The sequence below is a fragment of the Macrosteles quadrilineatus genome, unplaced genomic scaffold (assembly GCF_028750875.1).
Source record: "Macrosteles quadrilineatus isolate MER2022 unplaced genomic scaffold, UCM_ALF_1.0 Scaffold_1__1_contigs__length_201487025, whole genome shotgun sequence".
Lineage (NCBI taxonomy): Eukaryota > Metazoa > Arthropoda > Insecta > Hemiptera > Cicadellidae > Macrosteles > Macrosteles quadrilineatus.
Genome location: NW_026542594.1, coordinates 181125924 through 181145559, shown reverse-complemented (window position 1 = coordinate 181145559; position 19636 = coordinate 181125924). Strand labels below are relative to the sequence as shown.

The 19636-nt window shown below is 32.9% G+C and overlaps 1 protein-coding gene across 4 annotated transcripts in view; it reads left to right on the top strand.

Annotated features, from left to right (window-relative positions):
- LOC128991047 (gastrula zinc finger protein xLCGF3.1-like) overlaps window positions 1–19216 on the top strand; it is a 42872-nt gene extending 23656 nt beyond the window's left edge. For 3 of the 4 annotated variants that reach the window (XM_054413777.1, XM_054413768.1, XM_054413785.1), the window contains one exon: window positions 7785–9674. In XM_054413777.1, the coding sequence (XP_054269752.1) occupies window positions 8288–9319 (1032 nt within the window). In that variant the 5' untranslated portion in view covers window positions 7785–8287 and the 3' untranslated portion in view covers window positions 9320–9674. Of the gene's footprint in view, window positions 1–7784; window positions 9675–16503 lie in introns of those variants that run through there. The other variant, XR_008490590.1, reaches the window with a different exon arrangement.
- Window positions 19217–19636: the final 420 nt, after the last annotated feature.

The window sequence follows — 19636 nt, the reverse complement described above, 5'->3', positions numbered from 1 at the left end:
TTCATAAGGATGGGAAATCTACTAAGGGACTATGTTTTATCTATGAATAAACTTTTGTGTCCTTGGCTCCATATACTTAATGATATTGAAAATGATAAAATGCATGATACAAAATTATACAGTAATGTGAAAATGGTAGGACAAAGGTTAAAATGAGTTTTAAAATACCCACACAAATACCAGAAAATGATATTTCAGATAAAAAATATGCAGTACATTTTATAAGATTAATTACAGCACACTCGCCTATTTACAAGAATTATTTTAAGTATTTTCATTTACATCTTGTACTTGAATTAATCCTATGAACTAGTGGAACCCCGTCGAAATCGACGGTTAATCTTGAGGTTTTATGTAAATTCAGCTAACTGCGTTGGATAGAGTGAAGTCATTAAAATCTTAGTTATATGAAGGGACGATAAGCAATAATAAGTATGACGATTGTGTTCCCTAAAAAACGTGATTGATGAATTCGTTTAACACAATATTTCCTACCTTTCTTTTTATCGGCTTTAGGTTGCCTAAAAGGTTTTTTAGGAGTCTTATAATTGTTTCTTCATGAGTTTGTTTCATACCAAAGCCACTTTCACTATATGGGAGAATGAGTTCATATAATTAGTCTATCATGTTACGGAAAGAGTCAATATTTATTACTGACCATTAATTCAATCTGCTTTAGGAAAATCATTCAGATTGTATCCGGATTTATAAGTAAATCTTCATCACTTTTTTTTATAAAAATATCTGATTCTCCAGAAAGCAGTAACATTCTTACTTCGATCTCAGCAATTTTAAATCCTTCTCTTGCCACATCGACCTATGTATTTAATTATCCTGTTCTTACTTGATAGTTCATTAGCTTATGGGGTAGTTTTGCCTTGGCCATATAGATCACATAAAGCTGTGCATGTATTTCGTGGATACGAATGAACCATAATTGTAAGAAATTTTATCACAAATCTTGAACATTTGCGGAACCAAATCCGTAACCTAGTCCAGCATTGGTAACACATTATGCAAATGCGATGAGATGTGATGACACTGTTGTGTTTCCGAATGTTTTGTATGTAGTGAGGTTTAGATGCGTTGTTCAACCTAGCTACATGTGTACATCAAAGTAAAAACTGTGTACACATTTTTTTTAATACCTAAATTGACATAGTTCATCTACTTTATCAAAACCATAGACTCCGTAGTTAGTCTATTCCAAAACTTGATCACAGCTCTCATCCTCATCGTACTTATCTATGATACAATTTTCAACCCGATTATCAAAAACTGTTATACCAATAAATTAATCTCAGGCGTTCTTTCTTGAATTTAAAAATAAATGGTGATTGAAAGTAGGAAAAAAAGGCAAGTGCCAACCTTACAATATGTATAAGCTAACCCGATAAGGAATAGTTATATGTTCCTTTGAAATTTATAAGTCACACTTATTTCATAATTTAAAATTTTCTAAGAGCAATAAAGCATTGATTTTTGAACAAAACATTTCAAACGTATCATAAATTCATCATTTTGTTGAAGCTATAAAAAACTTGCCATGCAGTGGAGAATCCATTTAAAATCATAAATAGTAATGTAAACATTTAATTTTGACAGTTTCAGTAGACCTTTGAATACAATTTTAATATTAACAGCTGGTTCATTAAAAGTAGTGTAAAATTATCCATATGGTTGAAATGTAAACAAAATTGCAGAGTGAACTTTAAAGGCCTCTGGGGCAGAGCCCCAAGGAAATTTACATCGTTTCTCTTTTGAGGGCTCACCTACAGACTAATACCTTTCTTTAGACACCCATACCAAGTTTCTACGCCCAGCCGTGTTCTCAAATTAGCTGTGACAAAAACCTCGTTTTCCTCCATAAGAATAACATGGGATGGGAATTTAAAGGCCACTGGGGCAGAGCCCCGAGGGAATTCTCCACGTTTCTCTTTTGATGGCTCATCTACAGACCAGGACCTTTCTTTAGACACCTCTACCGGGTTTCTACGCCCAGCGGTTCTCTCAAAATAGCTGTCACAAAGAAAAACAGTTTCAAATTAATATATAGATACTAATTATTTTGAACGAAATTTTTTCAACAAAAAAATTAATCAATTAACTGAGTGAGTAAAAATGTTGTCAATGTCAATAGTGGTTTATTGACTAAATGACAACTTGTTTATATTCCACACCAAATGTGTACTCATTTATATAGTCATTGGGTTTCCACTAAAATAAACAAATTATAACCGTCAAATATGTGTTTTAGTACATTTTGTAGTGAAATATAAAATTATTTAGGACTATTAATTATTTACAAAGTAAAATAAGTTTCAACTACTTAATTTCTTTAACAAAAATTAGAAATTAAATAAACGTTTACACTGACAGCTAAATTATTAACTAGGGCCATAATTATTATGTTGAACCCGTAAAATGGGTACCAAAGTTTAATATCTACAAGTAGATTAATATCTACTTAAGGAAATGATCTTTTGAAGTATAATATAAACTAACCTAGTACCCAAATTAAAATGAACATAGTTGAGAATCTAAATGAAACACGAATAAAATTCAGCCGACCTAACATTTCTGTAACATAATATAAAATTTCACATAGGAATTGGGGCTAGATTGAAGGTTATAAGCTCAGTGTGATTAATAAGCTGTGAATATCATACATAAGTTCATATGTTATTAGTATGATATTAGTGAATATCATACATATTACTTAAAATTAAGTTATTATGTTTATTTTTTTATAGTAAAATCAACCAGATAAGCAATTAAAAAGGAACATACATTTACAGTTGAGTAAAGCCTATAACAACCAAAAGAGTTGATGTTTTTGTTTTTTTGAATAGCATTGTTAAAGTATAAAAATGGTACATCTATAGCCCAAATAAAGTACTGTTTTCATTGAAATATTAATAGATACTAATGTTTTTGTAAAGATCATTATGAAACGTACTTTTATAAATTTCTAATTAATAAACATAGTTATACAACATTTCAGGTAATAAATTTACTTCCTAATTCCTTTGGTACACCCCCAATGGGCGCTTATGCCCAGGAGCATCTTTTGTTTTACAACTTGTTGCAGGCAATGAGATAATGGATTTTACAATGGCTGTGCATTGACTCACAACCTTTTTTGTATTAGACCTAACCATGGGAATAGAATAGGGTGTTATCACAGTGAGCAGGTTGAGTTATTGTTGGCACATCTTATACAGATGCAAAACAATGTGTACAGTTTTTAGCACACTTTAGTTTACTTGGCTCTTGAAGTAACAATTGATTGTCGTTTTTAATAAGTTGAATTGTCAGCTGAAGGTTTTTATCTCATTTTTTAAAATTTAACTTCTGCTTGAGAATCAAGGCAAGTCTTTATAAAGTGCATTGGTGAGGTTTGTAGGCCATTAGTCTTTGAAGGCCTGTTTGAATGTGAAATAGAAATACTGTAGTAAATTTGGTGATTCTAGAAAGGCATGTGTTAAGTGTTGTACAGGTTGTTTAAAAAAAAACTTGCTTCTTTATTTATGTAAACTAGTGGTCGTCCCGTGGTCGAAACTCGACCAAAAATAATTAATGTACAGACTTCTCTATTTTCTCCCCACACTGTAAATAAAACATGTGATTGGAATTTCTTCCATTTGTTTTGATTTTCTGTTTACATTTTGTTGTTATTTCGTCACCATCATGGCAACCCATATGGTCCATGTTAATTTTTTGAAGTTTTCAAATTCATTTTTTGTTCTTATTTGTTAGCCTATTTTAATTTTTAAAAGCATTCTGCACATCTACAGGAAAATATCTTTCCAACAGTATGCGTAGATTTTCCCTGCGATGCACACGAGCTGAGAAAAAAGGTTTTAAAGAAACATGCTTGCCTATTAATATATAGATAGATACTGCAATAGATAGACATATGCACTTTGCGGGAATCATCTATTGACGTGGAGGCCACAATTTTTCTGAATTCAATGTTAAGCTCCCATTCACCCCCTTTCTCCCCTTACCTTTCAATTAAACATTTTATATATATTGCAAGGCAACCCTTTTGGCAAAAATAGGGTTTAGCATGGATACCAGCATCAAGCAATACCAGACATAGAGATATTTATGTTTCATCCACTTTCCAATTAATGCTGCTTCCACCTCTACAGTGCCTTTTCCTAGAGCACAGATGGACTCTCCATTTGCTATCTTCATCACTAGACTGTCTACAAAGGGCTCAAAGGTCTGAAATAAATCTTTAAAAGTTACGTAATGACTGTTATCTATAACCATCAATCTCCACCAGAGCCTTCAGTTAAATTTACTTGACTGAATGTCATGAAACCCATGTTCTTCCCAGAATCTTCTCCCTCTGATTCGCTAAAGATCAAAGATATCTGATTAGAAGGTTTGGCTTGCCTACCATTAGCTTTCCACTTATTACATTGCTTAACTTAATGACCTGATTGCTTACAATAATGGCAAACTAAACTTTTCTTTTGTCTACTGTCCTTTACACTTCTGAATTCTCACCAAAGCCATGGTCATTAATCTTTCTTCCAGACTTTACCACTAAAGTCTCACTGCAGTTTTGCTCATTTCTGGCATTCAATGCTTTTTCATATGCACAAAGCTGTATAGTAAGTGTGTCAATAGTTCTATCAGATTTCTCCATCCAACTAGACTTAAATGAGAAAAACTCCTCCGGTAAAGTGTCTATAATTTTGAAAATTAGAAATAATTCAGGTAAGTAACAGTTACTTTGAGTGTCTTTACCAATTTCTAGTTTTAGATCATTCCATAGGTTTTTGAGCTTTGACAAATGGCTGGATATCCGAGAATCTGCAATTAATCACTAACTATAAAACTAGAAAAAAAGTTATTTAAACAAAAACCTGAATGGTTTGTTTATAAAAAAAAATAAACTTTAACACAAACTAATCATCTGTTAATAAAAAATAAATTAATATTTAACACAGACTGTTAGAAACATGATAGAGATATTACCATAGATAAAACATACTCCCTTAGTAGATTTCTCATCCTTATGGAACAGCCGAAGACAATTTTATTGTTAGTTCTGTACGGTTTATGTAGAGGTCGTGTTTTGTTTACAATTTGTTTCCCGTTATTACAGCCATTTAAAACCTCGTTTAACCAAATAATACGATCTAATCATAAACAATAACTTGTCCCCTAGTTATATAACCAAACAGTAAAGCACAAAATCAAGAAATTAAACCTTAAATAATAGAAACAAAGTTTCGTCGACACTAGCGCCCATGTGTCACGTACATGAACTAGACACGAAAAATGTGCTTCAAAATTTACTATGGGATGAGAAGTCTACTTGTGTTGGTTAGTCTATGATATTACTAATCGCAACAGATACTAGTAAATTGGCAAATGTTTCATTATATAAACGACTGCATTTTTTATGAAAAAAACCTCTGACTGTAAATAATAATCACTAATAATCATCTCCAACAATGTGAGGTTGTGATCGTATCCTGGATGTGCAATACCATGGTTATATCTTGTGATTGTAGGGACATCATGAACCATTATCAGTCCCACGTTGTTTTATTACAATTCATCCAAAACTAGAATAGGCTTGGTTGGATTGTTGTAGATTATGCAGATTTTGCTAATACAGCAAGAAGATTTTACAAACATTATTCGGGATTAAAAAACTTTGAACAAAATAGGTTCCCGTCTTGACAAAAATCCACCTGGAATTCCGGAATAATAATCACCTGAATACCTTATTAAATATAAACGTCTCTAAAACCAAGAAATCGTGTTATACAAACTTTACTTGAATTCACTCAAAACAGTCAATAAGTTATTTGCGAATTGATATTTCAAGTAATTTGGCAAAAACACATTAAAACCCTATCAAAAAAGAGTACTCAGCAACATTTGTTCTTACAATAGTTCGAGATACTACCAATCTAGAAACACAAATAAAAGTATATCACTCATATTTTTCAATGACTATGAATCATGTGATTACTAATGGGACTCATCAAGCAAGGCCAAAATATATTTATTGTCTGAAAAATAGCTAAACACATTCTATAGGGGCCAGAGGACCCCGTAGAACACACTGTAATGATTTATTTTTTTTAGTTTAACATGTTAACCTTTTTTAGCTCTTTAAAAATCGCCATTAAAGGTTAAAAGTAATTTCGGCACATTTATGGACTATCAAAAATCTCATCCACATAACAAAAGTTTCAAAAATATTATAAAACCAGTTCAACAAAAGCTTAAAATCGTCCATTTATCCCTAAAGTATACAGGACCAAAAATGTACAAAAAATTACCCGCTGAGATTAAAAAACATTGTCTTGTTCTCTAAATTTACATTATCTTAAAAATAATTTCTTTTTGAGAGGGCAGTTTAATCACTAAAAGAATATCTGGAAGATATGTATATTAGATGTGTTCTTAAGTTTAGAGAATGCAGCAATATTTTTAATCACAGCAACCCGCTGAGATTAAACACATTATTATTGCCTCATTCTCTAAATTTAAATCATCTTTAAAAAAAATATTTTTTAAGAGGGCATTTTACTCACTAAAAGAATATCTTGAAGATTTAAATATTTGATGTGTTCATAGGTTTAATGAATTAGGCAATGTTTTAAATCTGAGTGGGTTGAAAGATTTTAAAATGTAGTATTAGACTTTGTGACAAATCACATGTCAAGGGAATTGATGTAATGTGATGATGTTTAATAAATAAATAATAAATATAAGTGAAAAACTAGAAAATTACATTTTTACTTGAACATACTGCCCTTGCGACTTGCTCCGTGGTGTCATGCTGCTCACCTGACTTCAAAATTGCTTAGAAGATGAGAATTGTTCTACTCATCTGGTATTCAGCGATGAAACAGCAACCTTTCACTTTAGTGGAAAATTAGTATAATGTGCACTTTTGGGCAGCTGAGACTCCGCATGCATTTATGCAACTTGAAAGGGATTCGAAACTGAATGTCTCTTGTGCGGTGTCAAAGACCAACGTGAATCGCACATGTTTCTTTGCAGAAAAAAATGTAAATGATGTTGCATAGCTGGACATGTTGGAGGAGTAATGGTTGTTTCCACTTGAAGAGGACATGGATGACATGTTCAAACAGGACGGGGCTCCACTTCATTGGTGTTGCGATGTCTTAAGTTTTTTAAATGAGAGGCTCCCTGATGGTTGGATCAGCCTGTGTGCTGATTAGTCTTCTAACGTGTTCACCCCAATTTCGGGCCTTTTCGGGCATTTCTTTCTCTGGGTCTATGTGAAAGACAAGAATATACTGAGGACATCTTGCCAATAGCTCAAACCCCTCCAAACTGTGAGAAAGAATTCATGTTGCAATGACAACATTAAGCCAGAATATGCTTACCAACGTTGTGCAGAGTTGCAACAAAGACTGCAAATATGATTTACCACAACCATGCAGCATGTTGAGGAAATTTAGATATATCAAACCAAACTTGTGAGGTTTCTTTTTCAATCCATGCAATTTGTAGTAGCATTCATGTGTCTGTATGTTAAAAAAGTGTTTTAGATCTGATAATTTTATAGACACCCACTCCTATACTTAATTAGATTACGTACGTTTTAATTGCATTTATGATTCTATCTTTGCATTATTATGATAACCTGGATATATATATATATAGTACAGTAGGTACACATTTTTGTAATTTTTTAAAATCATTGTTAAAATAATAAATTATACCTAAATGATTACAACAAATGTATATAATTAATAAAATGTTGTCTTTTTCAGAAGAGGAAATAGATTTGAAGAAGAGAAGGAACCTTAATTCATGTTACAAGAAAGATAATTTACATAATCTGATATACTACTTTAAACAACAGCTAAAAAGATTAAGTCTTTACTACACTTAAAGTAGAAATGAAAGTAAGTCATCCACTACATAAAACCTCAATTTAAATTATAGACCTACATGACTATTTATGTTGCTAATACAATATTATTTGAAGAAAAAAAAGGAACCTAGAAGCAACTTTTTCTTTTAAATAAGTAGGCTAATTTAATATAATGAAACATAAAAGCCAAGAAAGAAAATCAAATTGCCTCGATTAGGCTATGTTGTAAGCCATTTAATACACATAACAATATTTGATCAAAAGGTGTTTTAAAGTTGATTGATACATATGTAAATAAACTGTCAAACATTTAACAAATCAAACAGAAATAGACATACAAAGCAAACCTACTAATTCCAATGTCTAAAAAGTTAGAAGTCAGAAATTAAAGACTAAAACATGGTAAAGATCACTAAAAAGCCTTTGCTTGAGTGTCCAATATGTAGAAAAACGTTTTCAACTACATTTACAATGAAAAGTCACATATATTTACACACCAGCGAGCGTCCCTTTAGATGTTTGACATGTGAGAAAACATTTGTTCAACTACATCATATAAAGAATCATTTATTGGCACATTCTGAGAAATGTCCTTATAATTGCACTATATGTGGAAAACCCTTCAAAACTAAGAAAAATATGAAGATTCATTCATTAGATCACACAGGAGAGCGACCTCATAAGTGTACTATATGTGGAAAATCCTTCAAAACCACTGCTAAAATGAAAATTCATACATTAGATCACACAGGAGAGCGACCTCATAAGTGTACTATTTGTGGAAAATCCTTCAAAACTAAGGAACATATGAAGCAACATACATTAGTTCACAAAGAAGAGCAACCGTACAAGTGCACTATATGTGAAAAATCTTTCAAAACCACTGCTAAAATGAAAATTCATACATTAGATCACACAGGAGAGCGACCTCATAAGTGTACTATTTGTGGAAAATCCTTCAAAACTAAGGACTATTTGAAGAAACATACATTAGTTCACAAAGAAGAGCAACCGTACAAGTGCACTATATGTGAAAAATCTTTCAAAACCACTGCTAAAATGAAAATTCATACATTATACCACACCAGAGAGCGACATCATAAGTGCACTACATGTGGAAAATCCTTTAAAACTAAGTCCGATAAGATGAAACATACATTAATTCACAAAGAAGAGCAACCTCATAAGTGCACTATATGTGGAAAATCCTTCAAAACTAAGGACTATTTGAAGAAACATACATTAGTTCACACAGACGAGCGACCTCATAAGTGCACTATATGTGGAAAATCCTTCAAGACCATTACTAAGTTGAAGTTACATACATTGGTTCACACGGGAGAGCGACCTCATCAGTGTAATGTATGTGGAAGATCATTCCAAACAAGTGGTAATGTAAAGAGGCATAAATTAGTACACACCGTTGAGTGATCTCATAATGTACTTTGAAAATGTTCAAGAGCTAAGGACAATATGAATCAACATTTATTAGTTCACACAGAAGAGCGACCTCATAAGTGCACTATATGTGGAACATCCTTCAAAACTAAGGAACATATAAAGAGTCATACAATAATTCACACAGAGAAGTGACCTCATAAGTGTACTTTATGTGATAAATCTTAATAAATAAGGACAATATGTAGATTTATACATTGGTACACACTGGAGAGCGAACTATTTACTAAACATAGTATGATTTGATTTGATTTGATTTGATTATGCTACACTTGTCAGATATCCTTTACATTTAGAAAATATCAAATGTGGCGTTGATTTTCATTTATGCAGGTTTCAATTATTTCTTAAACTCTTCCATTACAGTTCCACCATTTCACGGCCAACAAAAATTGGTCCACTACTTCCTGGTTAATGGCATCCTTTATAAGATCCATTATAGGTTAGGGTTTATAAAAGTGAACAAATTAACAAAAATATTCTCACACACACAAATTTCGTGATATTGGGGCAATAGAATATCACGGAAAGGCAAAATAACCCTTCCTAGGAACCTAATACATGGCTTTTGAATCCCGAGTAGGATCTATATGGTCTATATTATTTTACCTCAAGTTGTTAACCTAGCTACTTTAGAATTGTATTTTGGCTGGAAACTATATCATGATGTCTAATATATGAATGGGAACTAAAAATAAACGGTATCAACAATCTGACACATACTCTAGTAGGTTTATTGTTAGTGGAATGTATTGTAAATAAGATACAACATGAAATGGGTTTCCGCATCCTTGAAAGGTTAGAATTATACGTTGAAAGTACATCATTGATTATACAGGGTGTATGTAAAGTCCCGCACCAGCTTAATATTTTCTAAAAGAACAGATAAATCAATAAGATTTGGTACATCAACACCATACCTAAAAATCTAATTTTTTAAGGAACTATCAATTTTCTGTCATATCATGGAGACGTCCCACAAGGAGACAGAAGGAAATTTTAAAAAGAAGCATATGTAGATCGAATTAAAGACCTTTACTAGCAGAATATAATGCCGCAAATTTGAACTCAAACAGACAACAGAGTAAAAAAATGACAGCAGTTCAAATATGCATTGAATTTACAATCAGGCCTATACCTCCGCAGGGGGGCAGCCGCTAGGAATCGGAAGAAAAGCGTAAAACGTAAGCATGGGTCGATATGGACACCAAATTAAAGGTAAATCACAATTCCATAAATTCAAACCAAAAGAACAACTGCGTAAAAAATGGCGGTTGTTAAAATATTCAAAATGGCAGATTCAAGAAATCTTTGAACGGCTGGTATTTTTTACTCAGTTATCCGTTTGGGTTCAAATTTGCGGTATTATATTCCGCTAGTAAAGGTCTTTAATGTGATGTACATATTAATTTATGCTTCTATTTAGGATTTCCTTCTGACTCCTTGCGAGACGTCCCCATAATGATATGACAGACAATTAATAGTCCTTAAAAAAAGAGTTTTAGGTGCTGTTGATGTCTGAAATCTTATTGATTTATCTGTTGTCGTTTAGAAAATATTAAGCCGGTACGGGAATTGTATATTAATTCCCGTACCGGCTTAATATTTTCCATGTATGCCACAAAAGGTTTAAAATTAAGTTTTCAGGTGTTAAGCTCTTCGAGGTTGTGTTGGTTAGTCTATACCTATGCATTATACATGTTTTTGAAAAGGATGTCCCTGTTCTTGTTAGTCTTCTTCTTGCCCTTTGTTATCTCGATTGTTTGACACCATACATACGTGTTTGTTTAGTTTTATATTCAAAAATAAATAAAAACTTTAGGCTGCAACAGAGAGTTTTTATTATTACACCCAGAGTGGAAAGTCACATGCATTGGTGGTTTGAAACAAGTCCGCTGTTTGAGCAGACTTCATAAGAGAACGAAAGAGTCTAAATAAGTCTCAGCAAACAGGTATGTTTATGCTAGAGAGACCTACCAGTTGAATTTTGTTTTAAAAGTCAAAGATAAGATGCTGTACTTGGTACAATTGAATATTGAATCTAAAATCAGAAATGTATGTTTATGAATTGCATTCTAATTTAAAAAATAACAAAATGGTTTTACTTAAAGGGTATAGAGGCTAGTATTTTATGATAAAATCAAAATCTAACTAAATTGTCCGTAGAAACTACTAAATTGGTAAATATTTTATTATTTTAAACGTCTGAATTTTTTATGAGAAGCACCTCTGACTGTAAATAATAATCACAGTACTAACATAATCATCTCCAAAAATGTGACGTTGTAATTGTATCCTGGGTTTGTAGTAATACTGTACCATGATTATATCTTATGGTTGTAGGGACATCATGAATCATTTTCATCCCTACGTTGCCTTATTACGATTCATCCAAAACTAGAATCGGCTTGGTTGGATTGTTGCAAATTATGAAGATTTTGTTAATCCACCAAAAATATTTTACAATCATTTTTACGCCACTAAAAAAATTTAACAAGATTCCCATCTTCACAAAATCCAAATACTACTGAAAATCCACCTTAAATTCTGGAATAGTAATTACCTAAGTACCTTTTTAAATATAAACGTCCCCAAAAACGTTATCTTAAATACAAACTTAACTTCAATTCATTTACCAAAAAACAATAAAGTATTTGGGAATTGATATCGATTCACAACTAATTTTGCAAAAACACGTTAAAAACCTATCAAAGTGCAACCTATATCACGCATTATTTTTTAGCTGTTTACAAACCGCCATTAATGTTTAAAAGTGATTTCGGCACATTCATGGACTGTCAACAATCTCGTCCACATAACACAAGATTCAAAAATATTATAAAAACGAGTTTAACATAGGCTTATAATCTTTCATCCCCTCAGTATACAGGACCAAAAATGTTCAAACAATTACCCTCTGAGATTAAAAACATTGCCTTGTTCTCTAAATTTAAGTTATCTTAAAACATTTCTTTTTGAGTGGCCATCTTACTCACTAACAGAATATCTGAAAGATGTTTACATTAGATGTGTTCTTAAGTTTTGAGAATAAAGCAATGTTCTTAATCGCAATGGGTTGCTGAGATTTAAAACATTGCCTCATTCTCTAAATTTAAATGATCTTAAAACATATTTCTTTTTGAGAGGACGTTTTACTCACTAGAAGATGCGTATATTTGAAAGATATTACTTCTACCATAGGTTTTTAGCCTAATGATTTGTTTTATTTCTTTTCTAAGCTATTTTAAGATTTTAAAATGTAGTATTAGACTTTGTGACAAATCACTTGTCAAGAGAATTGATGGAATTGATGTAATGTGATGATGTTATATAAATAAATAAAAAGTAAATACAAGTTGGAAGCTAGAAAACCACATTTTTATTCAAACACACTGTCCCTTGCCACATGGTCCTTAGTGTTGAGCTGCTCACCTGAATTCAAAACTGCTTAGAAGATGAACATTTTGCTACTTATCTGGTATTTAGTGATGAAGCTGCAACCTTTCACTTTAGTTTAAAGGTTAACAAGTATAATGTGCTTTATTTGTTTTGCTCTTAACAATTAATTGTTAATTACTTTTAAAAGTACTGTTAAATTTTTATAATTTTTTATTATTATTTAATGTAAATTATAAAATAAATTTTACAAAAAAGAGTAGAGAACTGTAAAATCAGAAATTGACAATTATTTTTTACACAAAAAAAATTTGGAATCCCAGCTCCATCTTCAAATACTCTCGCTGGCCTCCATTTCTTTCTTGTTTGCCTCAAACACATACAGGTTGCCCTTAAAACAGCACAAATTGTTATGATCTTGTCCAACTTATTACCAAACTGTATGGTCTTTCCAATTCTCTAATAGTTTTTCAGCCATAAGCCTTAAAAACATTTGGAACTTATTTCCAAAAACACCTATGAATTTTTCAGAGTTAAGCGAACACCCGAATCAGCGCCACTTAGAATCCCCCCCCACCACCCCACCCTCAACCCGAACATTAACTTGCCGTCTTCTTTGCTTAACTCTATTTGTGAATTTTTTCCCAAAGATTTTATAAGTTTAGGTTAGAAGAATACTTGCAATAAAAGACTGTTTATTATTCCCAGGAATTTAACATTTTTACACTTTTACTTATGTATAAACTTTAGCAAAACCAAGGCTACACTAAAAAAATAGGCCGTAATGCTCGTCAAGCATGACGTCACGATAGAAGACGGCAATGACGTAATGTTTGCCGTTTGTGATCAGCTGCTTGTTTTAATCTTTCCTTGGGAAATAAATAAATAAATACCTACGTCATTGCCGTCTTCTATCGTGACGTCATGCTTGACGAGCATCACGGCCTAAGTTAACAATTACAGGATAACTTGGATACGATATAAGTTAAAGCCTATTACAATGAAAAACTGGTGTAGATAGATGACAAGAGAGGAATTTTTAATTGAACACATTAAACATGAAGAAAACATGAAAACCCAAATTTATTACCTTTGACAAAAAGAATACAAAATTATCAATTTGAACAGTTCAAAAGCTCTTAGCAGTTAAAAACTAATTTTCCTAGCTTTGATCTTGGCAAATTCTTTAATTGCAGAGTTGGTATCAATCTGGTTCAGAACATCAGAATGTGGTTCAGAACATGAGTCATGAAATGAAACCCACCCGCGCTGTAGTACGCTGCCGACTGCCGTCTGCCGAGCGTCAGCTCACTACAAATCGAAACTACAAATGGCATTAAGTCCTTGAGTTGTAGTGCTGTACAAATATACGCATTTTTCATATGCTGTTGGTACAAACAGAATAAATGCCTTTATTGTGGTGCTTTGAATACTTGAACTCTGAGCGAAAATAAACAAAATTACGTTGTTCACTAAAAAAAAAAATTGTTCCGTTGGCGCCACAGCGCCAATTTTTCTTGGCGCCATATGCGGCCGCTTAGTTCGCGTATGGGTTAAACCGGCCCTGTCCAAAAATTCCATCAACACTTGTGACAAGAGGAGTAAATGATGCATGTCGTTGTTCGTAAGCTTTAGTATACTTTCTTTTTTTCATCTTCCACTTTTTTTATAACTTGTTGATGAGGGATGGAGACATAAGATGGAGCATCAGTGTCAACGACACTAACAGCAAACAATGCCTCCATCTGAGTCTCCCATACGCCTCTACAAGCTATATCAGCTTTTAGTGCAGGTTCGTTGAGATGACTGCCTTCTGCTATCAAGGGCTCCTTAATGCAGTTTCCCCAGGCTTGTTCCATCATGTTACCTATTGTGTCTCGTACTTCATTGTGTCTTTTTATTCAGACCACCATTTCAACATTTTAGAGCATGCTCTGTATTGAACTCATTTCCGCATCCTTCACATTTTAATGGGAGGTTTATTTGTGTTTTCCCATAACGTAGGGCAAGGGCATCTCTAAATTCTTGTGGGGACATGTCCAGATTAAGTTTCTTCAGAGGCAAGCATGATAGCCAGCATCCATGTCATCTGCATACCAAACTTGAGATGTGTTCGGCATTCTTTAATTCTTGTATTAATGGAAGTGTTGCCAGACCGTATAATATCATTGATAGTGGATCTCCTTGGGTAACTCCTTCTTTACTATACAATCTTTGATTACTTCCTTGCAAAATTAAATCTGAGCTACAATGGTAAGTATTATAAATAAATCTAGCAGCTCTTGGCCAATGGACTCTTGCTTGCCATAAAGCATGAATTCTGTTTATTTTGTTAAAGGCGTTATCTGCGTCTACCAGAATCATACACCATTCTTTGTTGGTATTACTGTGTTCACTATATTGCGTTCGCATGAAATGTATTCCTCCCTCTATACCAGATTTGAGACCTCCACAAAGTTGATCTGTACCTAATGCTTGTTTTGCATCATCGGCAAAAGCTAAAATAATGCATTTGGCCAGAATGCGTTTGAGACATTCTCCTATTCCAATGGGCCTCACACCTGGACATTTGCCAATTGCAATAAGTCTATTTGCCATCAGAGCTCTTATGATGTGCCATGGTACTACTTCTCCAAACCAAATGTGTAAGGTTTCTTTTTCAATCCATGAAATTTGTAGTAGCAATCATTCATCTTTAAGTTAAAAAAAGTATTTTGAATTTGATTATTTTATGGACACCCGGTCCTATACTTACTTTGATTACATTAACCCTCCGAGCGTCACTTGTCGATTTTTCGACACACGAACATCGTTTACGGCGAAGGTTCTATGACTGACTGAATCGGATTGAACTGGATCGAGTTAGGTATCGTTCTTTTTGTTAGATTCAGAGCTTTCTCCGGAGGTCTGTCTCTAAGCGCTATTCATTTTAGTCCCGAAAATATTGTAGCAGACAGCTGACGTGCGTATTTGTAAACAGATAGGTTAACCTCGGACCGATGACTGATGTGTTTTATTACGTTTATCATTGTTTTAGTGTTAAAAATCAAAAGTAGTGATATACGTGGTGCATTATAAGAAGATTTAAGTGATTTTGAAGGGCTGGTTGATGATCCTGAAGAAGTAGGTAGTGATATTGATGAAAATTATCAGCCAGATTCCTAGCTATGGTTAGGCTATGCATTCTTAGCTAAACGCTATGTACTGAAATCTGTTTTTTGCCCATAACTTATTTATTTGCAAATCTACTTCCTTATATTATTATATATTTGTAATCCTCATAAAATTTAGAATAAAGTGGCAATTTATAAATATTCAAATATTTATAGGCCTATAATTTATACAATTTCATTGAGCGCGAACTTATTTTTTTTTGAAAATTTTCCAAAATATTTTTTTTACCTAAAAAAATCTTTGAAACAAGTGTTCCTTATGTTTTATGTATAATATTGAAGCCCATGATTTTCCAAACAAAATGGTATATAGAACAGTAGAATTAACATTGTTTTAAGCTTCTCAGATCCGTTTTAATAAAACCTTGCAAATGCGCCAAAAATAGGCGGACATTAAGGCCTAAACTATGGACACTCGGAGGAGTAATTTAAATTGCATTTATGATTCATATCATGCATTATTATGATAATCTGGATATAGTACATTACGTATACATTTTTGTAATGTTTTGTAATCATTGTAAAATAAAATATTTCCTAAATGATCACAACAAATATATTTAACTAATAAAATATGGTCTTTTTCAGCAGAGGCAATAGATTTGAAGAGGAGAAGGAACCTTAATTCATTTTGCAAGAAAGATAATTTACATAATCTGATATAATACTTAAACAGCAGCTAAAACGATTAAGTCTTTACTACACTTAAAGTAGAAATGAAAGTAAGTGATCCACTACGGTACACAAAATTAAATTTAAAGAATAGGCTACATGGTTTTATATGGCTGATGCAATATAATTTGAAAAAAGGAACATAGAAGCAACGTTGTCTTTTAAAAAAGTAGTCTTAAAATATTATGGAACATAAAAGTCATGCAAAAGAATCAAATTGTCTCGAGTAGGCTATGTTGTAAGCCATTTAATACACATAACAATATTTGATCAAGAGTTGTTTTAAAGTTGATTGACACATGTACATAACTGTCAAACATTAAACAAATCAAACAGAAAAAAAACGTACAAAGCCAACCAAATGATTTCAATCAGTTTCTAGCATGTCTAAAAAGTTAAAAGTCAGAAATTGACAACTAAAACATGTTAAAGATCACGAAAAAGCCTTTGCCTGAGTGCCCAATATGTAGAAAAATTTTTCCAACTCTATTGGCAATGAAGTGTCACATATATTTACACACGGGCGAGCGTCCATTTAGATGTTTGACTTGTCGGAAAACATTTGTTCAAATATCTAATATAAAGCGTCATTTATTGACACATTCTGGGAAGTGTCCTTATAAGTGCACTTTTTGTGGAAAATCCTTCAAAACTAAGGATGATATGAAGATTCATACCTTGGTTCACACAGGAGAGCGACCTTATAAGTGCACTATATGTGGAAAATCTTTTAAAACCAGGGGCAGTATGCACATTCATACATTGTTTCACACAGAAGTGCGACCTCATAAGTGCACTATATGTGGAAAATCCTTCAAAACTAAGAATCATATGATGAGTCATACATTAGTTCACACAGAAGAGCGACCTCATAAGTGTACTAGCCTATATGTGGAACATTCTTCAAAACTAAAAAAGTTATGAAGAGTCATACGTTAGTTCACACCATAGAGCGACCTCTCAAGTGCACTACATGTGGAAAATCCTTCAAAACTAAAGAAGGTATGAAGAGTCATACGTTAGTTCACACCATAGAGCGACCTCACAAGTGCACTTTATGTGGAAAATCCTTCAAAACTAAAAAAGTTATGATGAGTCATACATTAGTTCACACAGATGAGCGACTTTATAAGTGTACTACATGTGGAAAATTCTTTAAAACTAAGGACAGTATGAGAAAACATAATATATTAATTCATAAACAAGAGCGACCTCACAAATGCACTACATGTGGAAAATCCTTCAAAACTAAGAATTATATGATAAGTCATACATTAGTTCATACAGAAGAGCGACCTCATAAGTGCGCTATATGTGGAAAATCCTTCAAAACTAAGGACTATGTGAAGAGACATACATTATTTCACACATAAGAGCGACCTCATTAATGTACTTTATGTGGAAAATACTAATGGCTATTTTAACCAGTATAAATAAGTACACACCGGAGAGAGACCTCATAATGTACTATATGTGGAATATCCTTAATAACTAAGGGCAATATGATGCAACATACATTAGTTTACACAAAGAGCAAGTTCACAAGCGCAATGCATGGGGAACATCCTTCAAAATTAAGAACAATATGAAGAGTCATACATTAGTTCACACAGAAGAGCGTCCTCATGAGTGTACTATATGTGGAACTTCGTTCAAAACTAAGGAAATTATGAAAGGTCATAAATTTGTTCACACCAGAAAGCGACATCATAAGTGCACTATATGTGGAAAATCATTCAAAACCGTAAACAATATGAAGCACCATGTATTAGGTATCACAGAAGAGCGACCTCATAAGTGAACTATATGTGGAAAGTCCTTCAAAAGAAAGGAAATTATGAAGAATCATACACTCGTTCACACTGGAGAGCGACATTATAAGTGCTCGACAAGTGGAAAATCCTTCAAAACTAAGGCAAATATAAAGCAAACATATAATATATCACACAGAAGAGCGACTTCATAAGTCACTTCATCGTCCAAAACTAAGGAAATTGAGAAAGGTCATAAATTTGTTCACACCAGAATGCAACATCATAAGAGCACTGTATGTGCTCATAAGTGTACTATATGTGGAAAGTCCTTCTAAAGAAAGGTAATTATGAAGAGTCATACATTCGTTCACACTGGAGAGCGACATTATAACTGCACTACATGTGGAAAATCTTTAAAACTATGGACAATATGATGAAACATACATTAGCCACAAAGAAGAGCGACCTTACAAGGCCACTATATGTGGAACATCATTCAAAACTAAGGAAGGTATTAAGAGTCATACATCAGTTCACACCTAAGAGCGACCTCATAAGTGCACTATAAAACTAAGGACTATATGAAGAGACATAAATTATTTCAATTATATGTTATAATAATTATTATATCAACGAACACATATGTCCTACACTCCTTGTCTGATACTGGTATAGTTCGAAACCAGGAAAGTCCTACAAACATATTCATGATAACCTAACCTAACATAGCCATACATAAGCGCTGTATAAGGGTGGCCTCCGCATTATACTAAAGTACCAAATTGTTATATTTATTATAAATATATATGAATTTTAACGAATAGTGTTTTTGGCTTTTGAAGACATCAAAATGAAAAGTAAGTCGTCCCGGGTCTAGGTCCCACCTTACCATCTTATATCAATAGCTTCGAAGCTATTACATGATCTTCCCTATAGGAAAATTTTGCTTAAAGCAAACGACTTCATACTTACTTTTCTTTCACTCATATAGGCTCAAACATTGAACATTTGTGTCATTGGCTCCATATACCTGATATGATATTGAAAATGAAATGAAGTGTCTTTATACTTGCTCTATATGTGGAAAATCCTTCATAAGTAAGGACTATTTGAGAAAACATACATTAGTTCATACAGAAGAGCGACCTCATAAGTGCACTATATGTGGAAAATCCTTCAAAACTAAGGACTATATGAAGAGTCATACATTAGTTCACACAGAAGAGCGACCTCATAAGTGCAATATATGTGGAAAATCCTTCAAAACTAAGAGACATGTGATGAGTCATGCATAT